Source organism: Panthera pardus, unplaced genomic scaffold (genome assembly GCF_024362965.1).
Source record: "Panthera pardus isolate Hobbes unplaced genomic scaffold, ASM2436296v1 HiC_scaffold_1, whole genome shotgun sequence".
Classification (NCBI taxonomy): Eukaryota; Metazoa; Chordata; class Mammalia; order Carnivora; family Felidae; genus Panthera; species Panthera pardus.
The window spans coordinates 5597616-5615659 of record NW_026526654.1 but is presented as its reverse complement, the minus strand read 5'-3'; the positions used below and the strand labels follow the sequence as shown (position 1 = coordinate 5615659).

Here is an 18044-nt window from a genome sequence, read left to right as displayed (position 1 = left end):
ATGGGGTTTCCATGTTTTCTGAATCTGTTTGGCTTCTGAATTGCAGCTAGTGTATAGTAAGATGTCTGATACTGAGGGAACCATCTGAAAATTTGTCTGAATCTGTTCAGGTCCTGATATTGGGTAGTAAGAGGTCAAGTAGGGAGAGCTTGGGAATTTGGGAGGGAGGAACCTTGTATTTGCCAAATTAATAAGGGAAAGGGAAGACAAAGGTAAGACTGAAGCATGAAAGTAGAGCTGCTGGAGCCAATGAATCAGAAGATATCAGTGGATGTCACTTCAGCAGTCTAGGCTTCCTTTTTGGTGGTTACTGTCATTTGGGTAATGACAGTAGCACCTGTCATTTATCAGTAAAGGGAATTCTGTATTCAAGACACATTAAGAAGGAAGGAGGTATGTAACATTTCTTTGTTGTTGTTACCTAGTTTTTATTTAAATATAGTTAGTTAATATACAGTCCAGTATTGGTTTCAGAACTAGAATTCAGTGATTTACAAAGTTGGCATTTTTTTCCCCAAGATTTTATTTAAATTCAAGTTACTTAACATATAGGTGTATCAGAAGTAGAATTTAGTGATTTATCACTTACATATAACACCCAGTGCTCATCACAAGTGCCCTCCTTAATACCCAACACCAATTTAGCCTATCTCCCACCATCAGCCCTGTTTGTTCTCTGTTGTTAAGTCTCTTGTGGTTTCTTTTCTTCTCCTTCTTCCCTCCATTCCCATATGTTCATCTGTTTTGTTTCGTACATTCCACATATAAGTGGAATCATATGATGTTTGCTTTCTCTGATTGACTTATTTTGTTTAGCAAAATATATTCTAGCTCCATCTACGTCATTGGAAATGGCAAGATTTCATTCCTTTTGATGCTAATATTCCATTGTATGTATGTATGTATATATATGTATACATATACACCACATCTTCTTTTTTAATTTATTTTATTTTTTTAATTTACATTCAAATTAGTTAGCATATAGTCCAACAATAATTTCAGGAGTAGATTCCTTAATGCCCCTTGCCCATTTAGCCCATCCCCCCTCCCAACCCTCCAATAACCCTCAGTTTGTTCTCCATATTTAAGAGTCTTTTATGTTTTGTCCCCCTCCCTGTTTTTATATGATATTTGCTTCCTTCCCTTGTGTCCATCTGTTCTGTGTCTTAAAGTCCTCATATGAGTGAAGACATATGATATTTGTCTTTCTCTGACTAATTTTGCTTAGCATAATACCCTCTAGTTCCATCCATGTAGATGCAAATGGCAAGATTTCATTCCTTTTGATTGCCTAGTAATATTCCATTGTGTATATATACATATACCACATCTTCTTTATCCATTCATCCGTGTGTGGACATTTGGGATCTTTCCATTCTTTGGCTATTGTTGATAGTACTGCTATAAACATTGGGGTGCATGTGTCTCTTTGAAACAGCATACCTGTATCCCTTGCATAAATACCTAGTAGTGCAATTGCTGGGTCATAGGGTAGTTCTATTTTTAATTTTTTGAGGAATCTCCACACTTTTCCAGAGTGGCTGCACCAGCTTGCATTCCTACCAGCAGTGGAAAGAGATCCTCTTTCTCTACATCCTTGCCAACATCTGTTGTTGCCTGAGTTGTTAATGTTAGCCATTCTGACAGGGGTGAGGTGGTATCTCATGGTAGTTTTGATTTCTATTGCCCTGATGATGAGTGACGTTAAGCATTTTTTCATGTGTTGGTTGGCCATCTGGATGTCTTCTTTGGAGAAATGTCTATTCATACTTTTTGCCCATTTCTTCACTGAATTATTTGTTTTTTTGGGTGTTGTTGATAAGTTCTTTAGAGATTTTGCAACTAACCCTTTATCTGATATGTCGTTTGCAAATATCTTCTCCCATTCTTTCGGTTGCCTTTTAGTTTTGCTGATTGTTTCCTTCGCTATGCAGAAGATTTTTATTTTGATGAGGTCCCAGTAGTTGATTTTTGCTTTTGTTTCCCTTGCCTCCAGAGACGTGTTGAGTAAGAAGTTGCTGCAGCCAAGATCAAAGAGGTTTTTGCCTGCTTTCTCCTCGAGAACTTTGATGGCTTCTTGTCTTACATTGAGGTCTTTCATCTATTTTGAATTTACTTTTGTGTATGGTGTAAGAAAATGGTCCAGGTTCATTCTTCTGCATGTCGCTGTCCAGTTTTTCCAGCACCACTTGCTGAAGAGACTGTCTTTATTCCATTGGATAGTCTTTCCTGCTTTGTCCAACATTAGTTGGCCATACATTTGTGGGTCCATTTCTGGGTTCTCTATTCTGTTGGATTGATCTGAGTGTCTGTTCTTATGCCAGTACCATACTGTCTTGATGATTACAGCTTTATAGTATAGCTTGAAGTCTGGGATTGTGATGCATCCTGCTTTGGTTTTCTTTTTCAAGATTGCTTTGGCTATTCGGGGTCTTTCCTGGTTCCATACAAATTTTAGGATGATTTGTTCTAGCTCTGTGAAGAATGCTGGTGTTATTTTGATAGGGATTGCATTGACTGTGTAGATTACTTTGGGTAATATCGACATTTTAACAATATTTGTTCTTACTATCCAGGAGCATGAAATCTCTTTCTATTTTTTTTGTGTCATCTTCAATTTCTTTCATAAGCTTTCTATAGTTTTCAGTGTATAGATTTTTCACCTCTTTGGTTAGATTTATTCCTAGGTATTTTATGTTTTTTGGTGCAACTGTAAATGGGATTGATTCCTTGATTACTCTTTCTGTCGCTTCATTGTTGGTGTATAGGAATGCACCCGATTTCTGTGTATTGATTTTATATCCTGCAACTTTGCTGAATTCATGAATTCATTCTAGCATTTTTTTGGTGGAATCTTTTGGGTTTTCCATATACCGTATCATGTCATCTGCAAAGAGTGAAAGTTTGACCTCCTCCTGGCTGATTTAGATGCGTTTTATTTCTTTGTGTTGTCTGATTGCAGAGGCTAAGATTTCCAATAGTATGTTGAATAACAGTGGCAAGAGTGGGCATGCCTGTCTTGTTCCTGACCTTAGGGGGAAAGCTCTCAGTTTTTCCCCATTGAGAATGATATTACCGTTGGGTCATTCATATATGACTTTTATGATCTCGAGATATGCTCCTTCTATCCCTAATTTCTTGAGGTTTTTTATCAAGAAAGGATGCTGTATTTTGTCAAATGCCTTCTCTGCATCTATTGAAAGGATCATATGGTTCTTTCCTTTCTTTAATTGATGTGATGAATCACGTTAATTGTTTTGTGGATATTGAACCAGCCCTGCATCCCAGGTATAAATCCCACTTGGTCATGGTGAATAATTTGTTTAATGTATTGTTGGATCTGGTTGGCTAATATCTTGTTGAGGATTTTTGCATCCATGTTCATCAGGGAAATTGGTCTATAGTTAGTTCTCCTTTTTAGTGGGACCTCTGTCTCATTTTGGAATCAAGGTAATGCTGGCTTCATAGAAAGGATTTGGAAGTTTTCCTTCCATTCCTATTTTTTGGAACAGCTTCAAAAGAATAGGTGTTAATTCTTCCTTAAATGTTTGGTAGAATTCCCCTGGAAGCCATCTGGCCCTGGACTCTTGTTTTTTAGGAGATTTTTGATTACTCATTCGATTTCCTTATTGGTTATGGGTCTGTTCAAATTTTCTGTTTCTTCCTGTTTCAGTTTTGGTCGTGTATATGTTTCTAGGAATTTGTCCATTTCTTCCAGATTGCCCATTTTATTGGCATATAATTTCTCATAATATTCTCTTAGTATTGTTTTTATTTCTGCTGTGTTGGTTGTGATCTCTCCTCTTTCATTCTTGATTATATTTATTTGGGTCCTTTCCTTTTTCTTTTTGATCAAACTGGCTAGTGGTTTATCAATTTTGTTAATTCTTTCAAAGAACCAGCTTCTGGTTTCATTGTTCTGTTCTACTGTTTTTTTGGTTTCCATAGCATTGATTTCTGCTCTAATCTTTGTTATTTCCTGTCTTCAGCTCGTCTTGGGTTTTATTTGCTGTTGTTTTTCCAGCTCTTTAAGGCGTAAAGTTAGGTTTTGTATCTGAGACCTTTCTTCCTTCTTTAGGAAGGCCTGGATTGCTATATACTTTCCTCTTATGACCACCTTTGCTGAGTCCCAGAGGTTCTGGGTTGTGGTGTTATCATTTTCATTGGCTTCCGTGAACTTTTTAATTTTCTCTTTAACTTCTTAGCCCATTCATTCTTTAGTAGGATGTTATTTAGTCTCCAAGTATTTGTTACCTTTCCAAATTTTTTCTTGTGGTTGATTTCAAGTTTCATAGCATTGTGGTCTGAAAATATGCATGGTATGATCTCAATACTTTTGTACTTGTTGAGGGGTGATTTGTGTCCCAGTATGTGGTCTATTCTGGAGAAACGTTCCATGTGCACTGGAGATGAATGTATATTCTGCTGCTTTAGGATGAAATGTTCTGAATATATCTATTAAGTCCATCTGGTCCAGTGTGTGATTCAAAGCCATTGTTTCCTTGTTGATGTTTTGATTAGATGATCTGTCCATTGCTGTGAGTGGGGTGTTGAAGTCCCCTACTATTATGGTATTACTATCAATGAGTTTCTTTATGTTTGTGATTAATTGATTTATATATTTGGGCGCTTTCACATTTGGAGCATAAATGTTTACAATGGTTAGGTCTTCTTGGTGGATAGACCCCTTAATTATGATATAATGCCCTTCTTCATCTCTTGATACAGTCTTTAGTTTAAAGTCTAGAGTGTCTGATATAAGTATGGCTACTCCGGCTTTATTTTGTGGACCATTAACATGATAGATGGCTCTCCATCCCCTTACTTTCAATCTGAAGGTGTCTTTAAGTCTAAAGTAGGTCTCTTGTAAACAGAATATACATGGATCTTGTTTTCTTATACATTCTGTTACCCTGTGTCTTTTGATTGGAGCACTGAGTCCGTTGACATTTAGAGTGATAACTGAAAGGTATGAACTTATTGCCATTATGTTGGTTGCAGAGTTGGAGTTTCTGGTGGAGTTCTCTGGTCCTTTCTAGTCTTTGTTGCCTTTTTTTTGTTTGTTTGTTTATTATTTCATCTTTCTCCCCTCAGAGAATCCCCCTTAAAATTTCTTCCAGGGCTGGTTTAGTGCTCACAAACTCCTTTAATTTTCTTTTGTCTGGGAAACTTTTTATCTCTCCTTCTATTTTGAATGACAGCCTTGCTGGATAAAGAATTCTTCGCTGCATATTTTTCTGAATCAGCACATTGAACATAATCCTGCCACTCCTTTTTGGCCTGCCAAGTTTCTTTGGATAGGTCTCCTGCAAACCTGATCTGTCTTCCCTTGTAATTTAGGGACTTTTTCTCCCTTGCTGCTTTCATGATTCTTCCTTGCCTGAGTATTTTGTGAATTTGACTATGATATGCCTTGTTGATGGTCAGTTTTTGTTGAATCTAATGGGGGCCCTCTGTGATTCCTGGATTTTGATGTCTGTGTCTTTCCCCAGGTTAGGAAAGTTTTCTGCTGTGATTTGCTCATAACCCCTTCTAGTTCCATCCATGTAGTTACAAATGACAAGATTTCATTCTTTTTGATTGCCAAGTAATACTCCACATCTTCTTTATCCATTCATCCATAGAGCTCCTCCTTTCTTACAGTGGAGAGTGTTTGGACCTTTAGCTGGGATTGCTTTGATTTGTTCATTAAAATAAGCCTGGAAAAAAAAACAAACAAAACAAACAAACAAACAATAAAAAACCTGATCCTGTAAACGAAGAAAGGGAAAAGGAACAAAAAACACCAATCAAAAAACTATAAGCTGAATTCAAAGAGAAAGAAAGCTAAAAAAAAAAAGACAAATAAAAGAAAAAAGAAGCTTGACCCTCCCAAAAAGGAGAAAGGAAATGAAAATAGCAAACTAACAAACATATAAAACAGTATGAGCCTGATTCTAGAAGAAAAAAGAAAGAAAAACAAATAAACAAACAAATGGGGAAATGGGGGGGGGGGGGGGCTGTGGTAGAAAAAAAGTAAACCTGGTCCTGTTTCCACCAGAACTACATGTGTCATTTTGAAGCATTCAATTTTCAGTACAGTTGGTACATGCAGGGTGCTGCCTATGGTGGTCTTCTGCGTGAAAGACTGACTGAAATGGCTCAGAGTCAGTCTTACTCCAGTAAATAAGCAGTTACCAGGCACTTTGAGGCAGGTTGTGGTGTAACCGGGTCCCACCTCTGCTGGGGGCTGCTGTGTTGGTCTCAGAAGTCCCACTGTGTTGGTGTTGGGGGAAAATGACACCACCCCAATCTTTGTCCCCAGAAAGAATCTCACATCCCCCACCATTCAGGCAGTCCTCACAGATAGTAAGGGCAGTCAACTTGCCCTGCACCACAGCTTTTTTGAGTTTTTCCTTGGTGTGCAGCTGGAATACAAAACTTGAAAACTTAATGGGCAAAGCACTACATGGACCTGCTTCCCTCCTCTGGAGTAGAGCCTCTGCGTGCTGTGTCAGATGGTTTTTGTCCCAGAAGAATAGTTCCTCGCCAGCATGTTGTGTGGAGTGTATACTGTAGCACCACTGAAAGCAGCAACAAGGTCATATGCTATCTGCTGTATCTCTGTCCCCTGCTGATGAAACGCCATTAGCTGGCACCTATAGGTTCTTTTGTCCTTGGAGAGGCAATAAACCTCTTCCAAAAGTACTCCAGGAAGGGGAATGTTCTCTCCCAGTGTGCCTTGAAGGTCCCTACACCAGGCTATGCACTCTGGGTCCAGCTCCTTCCTTCCCCCCATGATCACACACTACAGCTCTCTGCTAGAGAGTCACACACTTCCAAAACTTCAGGGTTGAACTCCACACGCTGTTTGCAAACTACTACAAAACATAACAAAAACCTGTAACTCTCAGTACTTCTTGCACCCCAGTCTGTGGTCTAGAGAGATTTTCCTCTTGTGTGAACCCAGTGCTATACTCTGTCAACACCTCTCTCTTTCCCTCCCTTCTTTTCTCTTACCAGAAAGGGTTTCCTCCCCCTCTGCAGCACTGCCATTTTTCTATCCACCAATTCATATCCATGTGCCTCACACCTGCCACCCTGTCTCCCTCCAACCATGCAGGTCCTTCTGCCACTCTGCAGATCGATCTCCTGGGTGTTCCAAGTGATGTGACCTCGGTATAGCTATGTTTGGGGGATGAGAAAGCTCAGGGTTCCCCTATTTCTCCTCTATCTTACCTCCTCCCCCTGGAACTTCTCTTTAGAATGCCTCCTATCATTAAAATACTTTTGCACTTGAAAGAGTAACCTATGTTAGGAAAATTCCCTTACCTGGTACTGTGCCTGGTGGTACTGGTTCCAAAATGCGGTTCAAGCTCAGGTGGTCTGCAGTGGGAGCGCCCTCCTCTCAGGTGATGCTTCAACAGAGTTTTCTGCTGAAACACTGTCTCCTGTGTGACCTCGCTTTATTTCGTTTCCTGTCATTGCAGCAATCCCACTGTTGGGAGAGATGCCAGTTCAAAGCTCAAGTCCATGAAGCTACTTGAGGTTCTGAATGCATTGGAGGAGGAGAGTCCTAGCCACCGCAGGGAAGAGATCTTCATTGCGCCACCTGACAATGCCTCAGGGGATTTCACTGATGAGGACTCAGGTGATGAAGATGGCCAGCGAGGCTCCCATGTGCCCGGTAGTGTGCTGCATGCCTCTGTTGTACCTGAGGACTCTGGCACTGAGGAGGAGGATGACGACCTGCAGCCACCACCAGCCATGAAGAGGCAGAAGGCAGTAGTGGAACCTCAGCGTGTTTGGATCAAAAGAGATATCCAGCCCAACTTCCGCAGCTGGACTCCATCAGATCCCCATATAGAGGATCTCAAAAGCCAGGAACTGAGTCCTGTAGGCCTATTTGAGTTGTTTTTTGATGAAGGAACTATTAATTTTATTGTTAATGAAACCAATCGTTACGCTTGGCAAAAAAATGTCAACCTTGGGCTCACAGCCCAGGAATTAAAGTGTGTTTTGGGAATTTTGATTTTAAGTGGGTATATATCCTATCCAAGGAGAAGGATGTTTTGGGAAACATCTCCTGATTCACATCATCATCTTGTGGCTGATGCAATTAGAAGGGACAGATTTGAACTGATCTTTTCATACCTGCATTTTGCAGATAATAATGAGCTGGATGAAAGTGATAGGTTTGCCAAGGTCAGGCCTCTCATTGTCCGAATGAATTGCAATTTCCAGAAGCACGCACCCTTGGAAGAGTTCTACAGCTTTGGTGAATCCATGTGTGAATACTTTGGACACCGGGGATCCAAACAGCTGCCAGCAGGGAAACCCATGCGTCTGGGCTACAAGATCTGGTGTGGGACAACCAGCAGGGGCTATCTGGTGTGGTTTGAGCCCTCACAGGGCACACTGTTCACCAAGTCAGACAGGGGCTTAGACTTAGGAGGTAGTATGGTGGTAAAATTTGTGGATGCTCTTCAGGAGCGTGGCTGTTTGCCATACCACATATTTTTTGACAAGGTTTTTACAAGTGTCAAACTCATGTCCATTTTGAGGAAAAAGGGGGTGAAGGCCACAGGAACTGTTCGTGAATACAGGACTGAGCGATGTCCCCTCAAAGATCCCAAAGAACTTAAGAAAATGAAGAGGGGTTCATTTGATTATAAAGTTGATGAGAGTGAGGAGATTATCGTGTGCCGCTGGCATGATAGCAGTGTGGTTAACATCTGCTCTAATGCTGTGGGCATAGAGCCAGTGGAGCTGACCAGCCATCATTCAGGAATAGCCAAAACACGGACCCAAGTCCATCAACCATCCCTGGTGAAGCTGTACCAGGAGAAAGTGGGGGGTGTCAGCCGGATGGACCAGAATATTGCCAAATACAAGGTAAAGATCCGGGGCATGAAGTGGTACTCAAGCTTCATTGGCTATGTCATTGATGCTGCCCTCAATAATGCTTGGCAACTACACAGGATCTGCAGCCATGATGCCCAGGTAGACCTCCTGGCCTTCCGGAGATATGTGGCCTGTGTGTACCTAGAGAGCAATGCTGACATGTCCTCCCAAGGGAGGCGAAGCAGACGGCTGGAAACTGAGAGCCGCTTTGACATGATTGGTCACTGGATCGTCCACCAGGACAAGAGGACTCGGTGTGCCCTTTGCCACTCGCAGACCAACACCCGCTGCGAGAAATGCCAGAAGGGTGTCCATGCCAAGTGTTTCAGGGAGTACCACATTCGGTGATGCAGAATGGACAGAGGGAGCCCTGTGGATATTTGGTTTATAATGAAATGTTTACAGCTAATTTCATAAAGCAGATAGAGCACTTGTGTTTTATTTGTGTTGGAAAAACAACATCTAATCGCTAATGATTTGGTCTTGTATTTTCTACCGACCTCCATTACAGTTATCTTTTTATTGTCTTCTGTGATACCTACATGTAACATAAATTAATATTTATATTGGTAATTATAGATGTTTGTAAATCTATAGATTATACTGTTACTTATTTCAAATAATGGGCCCCTTTTTATTCAAATAAAAAATTTCCTGTGGGTGATAGATGAGTCCTAGTTAGGAAAATCAAATAGAACCAAAAACTTTAGAGAAACTTTCATGAATAGTAAAAAGATTTTATAATTGTATACTATTGGTTTTAACATAAGATGAGACAATACTGTGTAAGTATGGTATCAATATGATGAAAGAGATTTTAATCATAGTTATTTCACTTTAACACTAGCAAGCTGTTTAGGAATAGATAATCAGCTTTGTGTTTATCCAGAGGGCTAGATTTGTAGACTTTGTATTTCCTTGATAAAATTATTTTCCTAATACAAGTATATCCTTCTGGAATTCATTTTTATAACTAGTGTAAGATAGGTATCTGGTTTTTCCCCCTTAAGCAATGGTTTGCATCATTTATTAAAATATTTATATTTTCCCACTGATTTAAATTCTAATTTTATAAGGGGGGAGGAGTTAAGATGGTGGTGTAGTAAGGGGAACCTGGGCTAGTCTCAGTCCCTCAAACACAGCTCAATCAACATCAAATCATTTTAAACACCTAGGAAATTGACCTGAGGATTAAAAGAACAGTCTGCATAATTTGAGGGAGAGAACATGGCAGGTGTGGAGAGGAGATTTGGGGGAGAGAAAAGCCATGGTGCTGCAGAAGGGATGGGAGTCCTACTTGCAGAGAGGAGAAAGGGAAGTGGGGAGAGAGTAGTGTGTCAGATTTGCATAAGAAAAGCAATCCCCCAAAACCATTGATGGGGGAATTGTGAGGAACTGAATATCCCAAGGTTTTGCAAACAGTGGAGGTGAAATTCTGAGTTTTTGGAAGTCTGTGCTGTTTGCTGTAATAGATCTGGATGGGCAGCAGTGCTCCTGGGGAGAAGGAGGGGAAGCCCAAGAGCAGACAGTGGACAGTGTGGTGCAAAGATTCCTTTGGTCTCACTGGGAGAGAAAGTTCTCCTTCCCCAAGTGTATTTGGAAGAGACTATAATGCCTTTCCAAGGACAAAAGACCCAGCTGGCACCTTTGAACATGTATTCAACAGCAAGGGACAGGGGCACATGCAGAGGGTGGATAAAGTGGTCGTAGCTTTTCGTTGTGCTTCACCATAAACTCTAGGCACCAGAATGGCCATGGGACTGCTTTTCTGGGACAGAATAGTACCAGATGCAGTGCTGTGAAGCTCTCCTCTGAAGTGGGGGAGCGGGTCTGTGCCTTGCCTGGTCCTTTAAAATTTGAGAGTTGGGAATCCCAGTTGTATGCCATAGATAAAACACTGGAGAGCTGTGGCACCAGGCAAGTTGATGGCCCAGGCACAAAAGGGGAAGAATCTGATGAACCATGGGTCACAGGAGAGGAGATTGGTTGCTTGTCTGTGAGGGCTACCTGAACAGCTGCAGGTTCCATCTTTTCTGCCTGGGGAAAAAGAGAGTGGTATGGTACCGTCTACCCCCACCTACCAGCCCATCACACCAGCCCATCATACACAGCACTCCTAATTGAGGCTACAGCTACTTATACCAAAGCCTGGCCCCCTGGCCCCTACAATGGTTATCTTACAGGGGCAGGTCTGATTGTGAGCCAGTGCACTGGGCTTTTCCCCCAGAGGAACAACACAGGCTCCCCCACATGCACTAAGTCTAATGATCATAGAGTGCTCCAAAGCATCAGCATCAGTTATGCTGGAAACAAGAAGAGGCCTTTTTTTTTTTTTTTTTTTTTTTTTTTTTTTTTAATCAGGCCTATAGTTTTTTTTTGTTTCCTTTTCTCATGTTTTGAAACTGACTACTTTTTCTTTTTTTTATTCTTGAATTCAGCTTATAGTATTTTGTCTGTGTATTTGGGTTTTTTTGTTTTTTTGTTTTTTGGTTGCTATACCTTTTTTTTTTGGATAAGACCTTTTTGTTTTCGTTAATTTGTATTGTTTTTTAAATCGGGCTTATTTTAATAAGTCAAAAGCATACCTGGTTAAAGGTCCAAACACTCCCTGCTACAGGTAAGGAGGAACTCTACAGAGGACTGACCTGGGGGAAAGAGCAGCCAAATCACAACAGGAGATGTATGGTGCACACACCATACACCAGAAACACTTCCTGAAGTACAAGGCCCTGGAGAGTGTATAACGCTTAATATAGTATTATATCCAGGAACAGGAAGCCTAACAAACTTTCATAACACACCAAAACCAGAAACCTGGACAGAATGACAAGATGATTCTTCCACAAAGAAAGATCAAGAAGAAACCACAGGCATGGATTTGTTCAAAACAGATATAAGTAATATATCTGAAGGAGAATTTGGAACGACAGTCATAACTAGTTGGACTTGAAACAAACAAAACAAAACAAAACATAGAAGGCTCCAGAGAAACCATGGCTGTAGAGGTAAAAGAGCTAAAAACTAGTCAGTCTGAAATGAATAATGCTATAACTGAGATCAAAACTGACTGGGTGTAATTACAACGAGGATGAAAGAAGCAGAGGATTGAATAGGTGATACAGAAGGTAAAATTATAGAAAATAATGAGCCAGAAAAGGAGAGGGGAATAAAACTATTAGATCACAAATATAAACTTAGGGAACTCAGTGATTCTACAAAGTGCAATAATATCCATCTCATAAGAGTCAAAGAATAGCAGGGAAAAGTGATAGAAGATTTATTTGAATAAGTTATAGCTGAGAAATTCCTTGATATTCGGAAAGGAACAGGCATTCAAATCCAAGAGTCACAGAGAACTCCCCTCAAAATCAACAAAAACAGGTCAAAACCACGACATATAATGAAACTTGCAAAATGCAAAGATAAAGAGAATTCTGAAAGCAGCTAAAGACAAAAGGTCCTTAACCTACAAGGGTAGACACATGAGGTTGGAAGCAGACAAGTCAACAGTATCTTGGAAGGCCAGAAGGGAGTGATATGATATATTTAATGTGCTAAATGTGAAAAATATGCAACCAACAATACTTCCTCCGGCAAGACTATCATTCAGAATAGAAGGATATCTGAAGAGATTCTAAGAATCTGTAGATTCTTAGCAAAACTCCTTAGCAAAAGCTATAGGAGTTTGTGAACAATAAAACAGTTCTCGAAGAATTACTTTAAACTTTATTTAAATTCAAGTTAGTTAACCTACAGTGTAGTGTTGGTTTCAGGAGAGCCTGGTGATTGATCACTTACATATAGCATCCAGTGCTCCTCCCAATAGGTGTCCTCCTTAATGCCTATCACGCATTTTTTAAAAATTTATTTATTTTGAGAGAGAGAAAGAGAGCAACATTGGCAGGGGAGGGACAGAGGGGGTGGGGGGAGGAATCCCAAGCAGGTTCCATACTGTCAGTACCCAGAGCCCAACATGGGGCTTGATCTCATGAATCATGAGATCATGACCTGAGCCGAAATCAAGTGTTGGACACTTAACCAATTGAGCCACCCAGGCACCCCTGCCTGTAAGCCATTTAACCCATCCCCACCAACCTCCCCTCAAGCAACCCTCAGTTTGTTCTCTGTATTTGAGTCTTTTATGTTTTATCTCTCTTTGTATTTTTATCTTTTTCCCCCCTTCTCCCTTATCTGTTGTGTTTCTTAAATTCCACATGAGTGAAATCATATGATATTTGTCTTTCTCTACTGACTTATCTCATTTAACATAATACCTTCTAGTTCCATCCTTGCCTTATTGCAAATGGCAAGATTTCATTCCTTTTCATTGCCAAGTAGTATTCCATTGCATATATATACCACATCTTCTTTGCCATTGGTCAATTGATGGGCATTTAGGCTCTTTCTGTAATTTGGCAATTGTTGATACTAGTGCTATAAACAATAGGGTGCCTGTGCCCCTGCAAATCAGCATATTTCTATCATTTGGATAAATACTTAATAATGAAATTGCTGGGTTGCAGGGTAGTTCTTTTTTTTAGTTTTTTGAGGAACCTCCACACTGTTTTCCAGAATGGCCATATCAGTTTGCATTCCCACTGAGAATGCAAAAGGGTCGCCCTTTCTCCTCATCCTCGCCAATATCTATTGTTTCCTGAGTTGTTAATTTTAGCCATTCTGACTGGTGTCTCACTGTGGTTTTGCTTTGTATTTTCCTGATGCTGAGTGATGTTGAGTATCTTTTCATGTGTCTGTTAGCCATCTGGGTGTCTTCTTTGGAAAGTGGCTATTCATGTCTTCTGCTCTTTTCATGTGTCTGTTAGCCATCTGGGTGTCTTCTTCGGAAAGTGGCTATTCATGTCTTCTGCCCATTTCACTGGATTATTTGATTTTGGGCGTTGTTTGGTAAGTTTTTTATACATTTTGGCTACTGACCCATTATCTGATATTTCATTTCCAAATATCTTCTTCCATTCCATCAGTTACCTTTTAGTTTTTTTGTTTCATTCACTGTGCAGAAGCTTATTTTGATGAGGTCCCAATGCTTCATTTTTACTTTAATTTTGTTGAGGAACCTCCATACTATTTTCCAGAAAGGCTGCACCAGATTGTGACTTTTCATGTGTCTATTAGCCATCTGGATGACTTCTTTGAAAAAGTGTCTGTTCATGTCTTTTGCCCATTTCTTCACTGGATTATTTGTTTCTTGGGTGTTGAGTTTGATAAGTTCTTTATAGATTTTGGATACAACCTTTCACCCGATTACACATTTGCAAATATCTTCTCCAATTCCGTCAGGTTACTTTTAGTTATCTTGATTGTTCCCTTTTCTGTGCAGAAGCTTTTTATCTTGATGAGGTCCCAATAATTCACTTTTGGGTTTGTTTCCCTTGCCTCCAGAGACATAAGAAGTTGCTGTGACTGAGGTTGAAAGAGTAGACCTAGACCGGCCGACTCCATTTTGTTCTGTGTCCTCCATCTTGAGTGACTATGTCCCCAACATGGCCCCCTTTCCGGAAAAACCATGGAAAGAAATTCCTGCTCAAATCTCAGACCATGCCTCCTCCCCTTGAGTAACTTCCTGCTCACCAGTTCAAACTTCCCGTTCAAACCACGCCCAGCAACCTGTGCAACGGGACTCTGACCCTTCCCCAGCCAATTAGCTAAGGCCCCCCAACTGCCCCTAGATCCCTATAAAACCTTTGTGCTTTTGAAACATGCTCTCTCTCTCTCTGGCATCTCACCGCTGCGTCGGTGCATGTAGGGGATTGAGCTCGAGCTAGCTCGAATAAAGGCTCTTTGCTTTTGCCTCAGACTCGGCTCCATGGTGGTCTTCGGGGATCACGAATTCTGGGCATAACAAAGTCAAAGAGGATTGTTGCCTGTTTTTTCCTCTAGGATTTTGATGGTTTCCTGTCACATTTAGGTCTTTCATCCATTTTGAATTTACTTTTGTGTATGGTGTAAGAAAGTGGTTCAGCTTCAGTCTTCTGCATGTCCCTGTTCAGTTTTCCCAAAACAATTTGCTGAAGAGACTTCTTTTTTTCCTTTGGATATCCTTTCCTACTTTTTGAAGGTTAATTGGGCATACATTTGTGGAACAATTTCTTTGTTCCCTATTCTGTTCCATTGATCTATGTGTCTATTTTTGTGCGAGTACCATACCATCCTGATGATTACAGCTTTGTAATACAGCTTGAAGTTCAGAATTGTGATGCCTCCAACATTGGTTTTCTTTTTCAACATTATTTTGGTTATTTGGGGTCTTTTCTGGTTCAATACAAACTTTAAAATCATTTGTTCCAACTCTGTTGTTGCAGGGAGTATGGCCGGAGTCACAAAGATGAGTCCGCACACAAAGTGCAGTTAAGTGAAGGTCCTCATACTCCAGTCTGAATGAGGCCCTGACTCCAGAATGAAGCCTCTTTTTATTAGGATAATTCCTAAAGACTATGTGCATAAAGTCAGCTAAGCAAGTGTGTTAATCAATCTAATAGTTTAGCTTTTCAAGGTTGAATTTCAAGTTAATTGGTTTCTATAACACTAGGAAGTGTCAGGTGTGAAGGAGGATCTGGCCCTGGGCAATGTTAATGACTCTAGGCATTCTTTAGGAGCCAAAGCCAAGCTGTAGCCACCTGCATTCAGCTGTGTAAACATGTCCTAAGGCCTTGCACCTTCTCCAGCCCTTCCCTTTTGAAGTCTTTTCCTTTGATGCTTCTCTCCTGCATCTCCCACTCTGTGAAGAATGCTGTCGTTATTTTGATAGGGATTGCATGAATGTGTGGGTTGCTATGGATAGTATCAACATTTTAACACTATTTGTTCTTCTAATCCATGAGCATGGAATGTTTTTCTATTTCCATTTCTTTGTATCTTCTTCAATTTCTTTCTGAGTTTTCTATAGTTTTCAGTGTACAGATCTTTAACTTCTTTGGATAAGTTTATTCCTGGGTATTTTATGGTTTTTGGTTCAACCATCAATGGGATCGATTCCTTGAATTCTCTTTCTGCAGCTTTATTATTGGTGTATAGAAATGCAACTAATTATGTTGATTTTATATGCTGTGACTTAGCTGAATTCATGTATCAGTTCTAGCAATTAATTGGTGGAGTCTAGGTTTTCCACATAGAGTATCATGTCATCTGCCAAGAATGAAAGCTTAACTTCTTCATTGCCAATTGGTATGCTTTTTATTTCCTTTTGTTGTCTGATGGTGAGGTTAGGACCTCCAAGTAGTATGTTGAACAACAGTGGTGAGAGTGGACATCCCTGTCCTGTTCCTGATCTCTCAGTTTTTCCCCATTGAAGATGATAATAGCCGTGGGTCTTTCAAATGTGGCCATTATGATGTTGAGGTATGTTCCTTCTATCCCTACTTTCTTGAGGGTTTTTCTTATCAAGAAAGGATGCTGTATTTTGTCAAATACTTTTTCTGCATCTATTGAGACCATCATATGGTTTTTATCTTTTCTTTTACTAATGTGGTGTATCACGTTGATTGATTTACAAACATTGAACCAGCTCTGTAGCCCAAGAATAAATTCCACTTACTCATGGTGAATAATTATAATGTAGTGTTGAATTTGATTTTCTTTTTTATTTTTTTTTATTTTTTAACGTTTATTTATTTTTGAGACAGAGAGAGACAGAGCATGAATGGGGGAGGGTCAGAGAGAGAGGGAGACACAGAATCTGAAACAGGCTCCAGGCTCTGAGCAGTCAGCACAGAGCCTGACGCAGGGCTTGAACTCATGGACCACGAGATCATGACCTGAGCCGAAGTCGGACGCTTAACTGACTGAGCCACCCAGGCGCCCCTTGAATTTGATTTTCTAGTATCTTGTTGAGAATTTTTGCATCCACTTTCATTAGGGATATTGGCCTGTAATTCTCCTTTTTAATGGGGTCTTTGACTGGTTTTGGAATCAAGGTAATGGTGGCTTCATAGCTGAGCTGGAAGCTTTTCTCCCATTTCTATTTTTTTGGAACAGTTTGAGAAGAATAAGAATTAACTCTTCTTTAAATATCTGGTAGAACTTCCCTGGGAAGCCATAAAGCTTATTGTTGGGATATTTTTAATTATTCAGTTTCTTTGCCAGTTATGAGTCTGTTCAAATTTTTCATTTCTTTCTGTTTCAGCTTTGGTAGTTTATGAATTTCTAGTAATTGATCCATTTCTTCCAAATTGCCCTGTTTGTTGGCATATAATTTTCATAGTATTCTCTTATAATTACTTGTACTTCTGTGTTGTTGGTTGTAATCTCTCTTCTTTCATTCATGATTTTATCTATTTGGGTCCATTCTGTTTTCTTTGTGATAAGTTGGCTAGTGGTCTATCAATTTTGTTTATTCTTTCAAAGAGCCATCTCTTAGTTTTCATTGATGTGTTCTACTGTGGGTTTTCTTGTTTGTTTGTTTTTATATCATTTATTTCTGCTCTAATCTTCATTATTTTCTTCTGCTTCTGGCTTAGGCTTTCTTTGTTGCTCTTTTCTAGCTCTTTTAGGGTATAAGATTAGGTTGCATATCTGAGACCTTTATTGCTTCTTGAGACAGGTCTGAATTGCAATGTATTTTACCCTTAGAACTTCCTTTGCTGCACTTCAAAGGGTTTGGACTGAATTTTTATTTTCATTTGCTTCCATGTATTTTTTGTTTTTTCTTTAATTTCTTGGTTAACCAACTTATTTTTAGTAGGATATTTTTTTAACCTCCATGTATTTTTGAGGGTGTTGTCTTGTAGTTGATTTCAAGTTTCATAGTGTTGTGATCTGAAAATATGCACAGTATGATCTTGATCTTTTTGTCCATGTTGTAGGCTGATTTGTGACCCAGTATGTGATCTCTTCTAGAGAATGCTCCATGTGCACTCAAGAATAATGTGTATTAGTCTGCTTTAGAATGAAAATTCTGAATATATCTGTTAAGTCCATCTCTTCCAGTGTATCTTTCTAAGCCATTGTTTTCTTATTTTTCTGCTTAGTTGATCTGTCCATTGTTATAAGTGGGTTTTAAAGTCCCCTACTCCTATGGTGTTATTATCAATGTGTTTCTTTATGTTCATAATTAATTGATTTATATATTTCATTCTCTCAAGTTGGGGACATAAATATTGGCATTTGTTACATTTTCTTGATGGATAGACCCCTTACTTATG

General features: G+C 39.7%; 1 protein-coding gene across 3 annotated transcripts in view; it reads left to right on the top strand.

The window, feature by feature from the left end:
* PGBD2 (piggyBac transposable element derived 2) overlaps window positions 1–9480 on the top strand; it is a 36543-nt gene extending 27063 nt beyond the window's left edge. For 2 of the 3 annotated variants that reach the window (XM_019433143.2, XM_019433141.2), the window contains one exon: window positions 7473–9480. In XM_019433143.2, the coding sequence (XP_019288688.1) occupies window positions 7516–9234 (1719 nt within the window). In that variant the 5' untranslated portion in view covers window positions 7473–7515 and the 3' untranslated portion in view covers window positions 9235–9480. Of the gene's footprint in view, window positions 1–1849; window positions 2096–7472 lie in introns of those variants that run through there. The other variant, XM_019433140.2, reaches the window with a different exon arrangement.
* Window positions 9481–18044: the final 8564 nt, after the last annotated feature.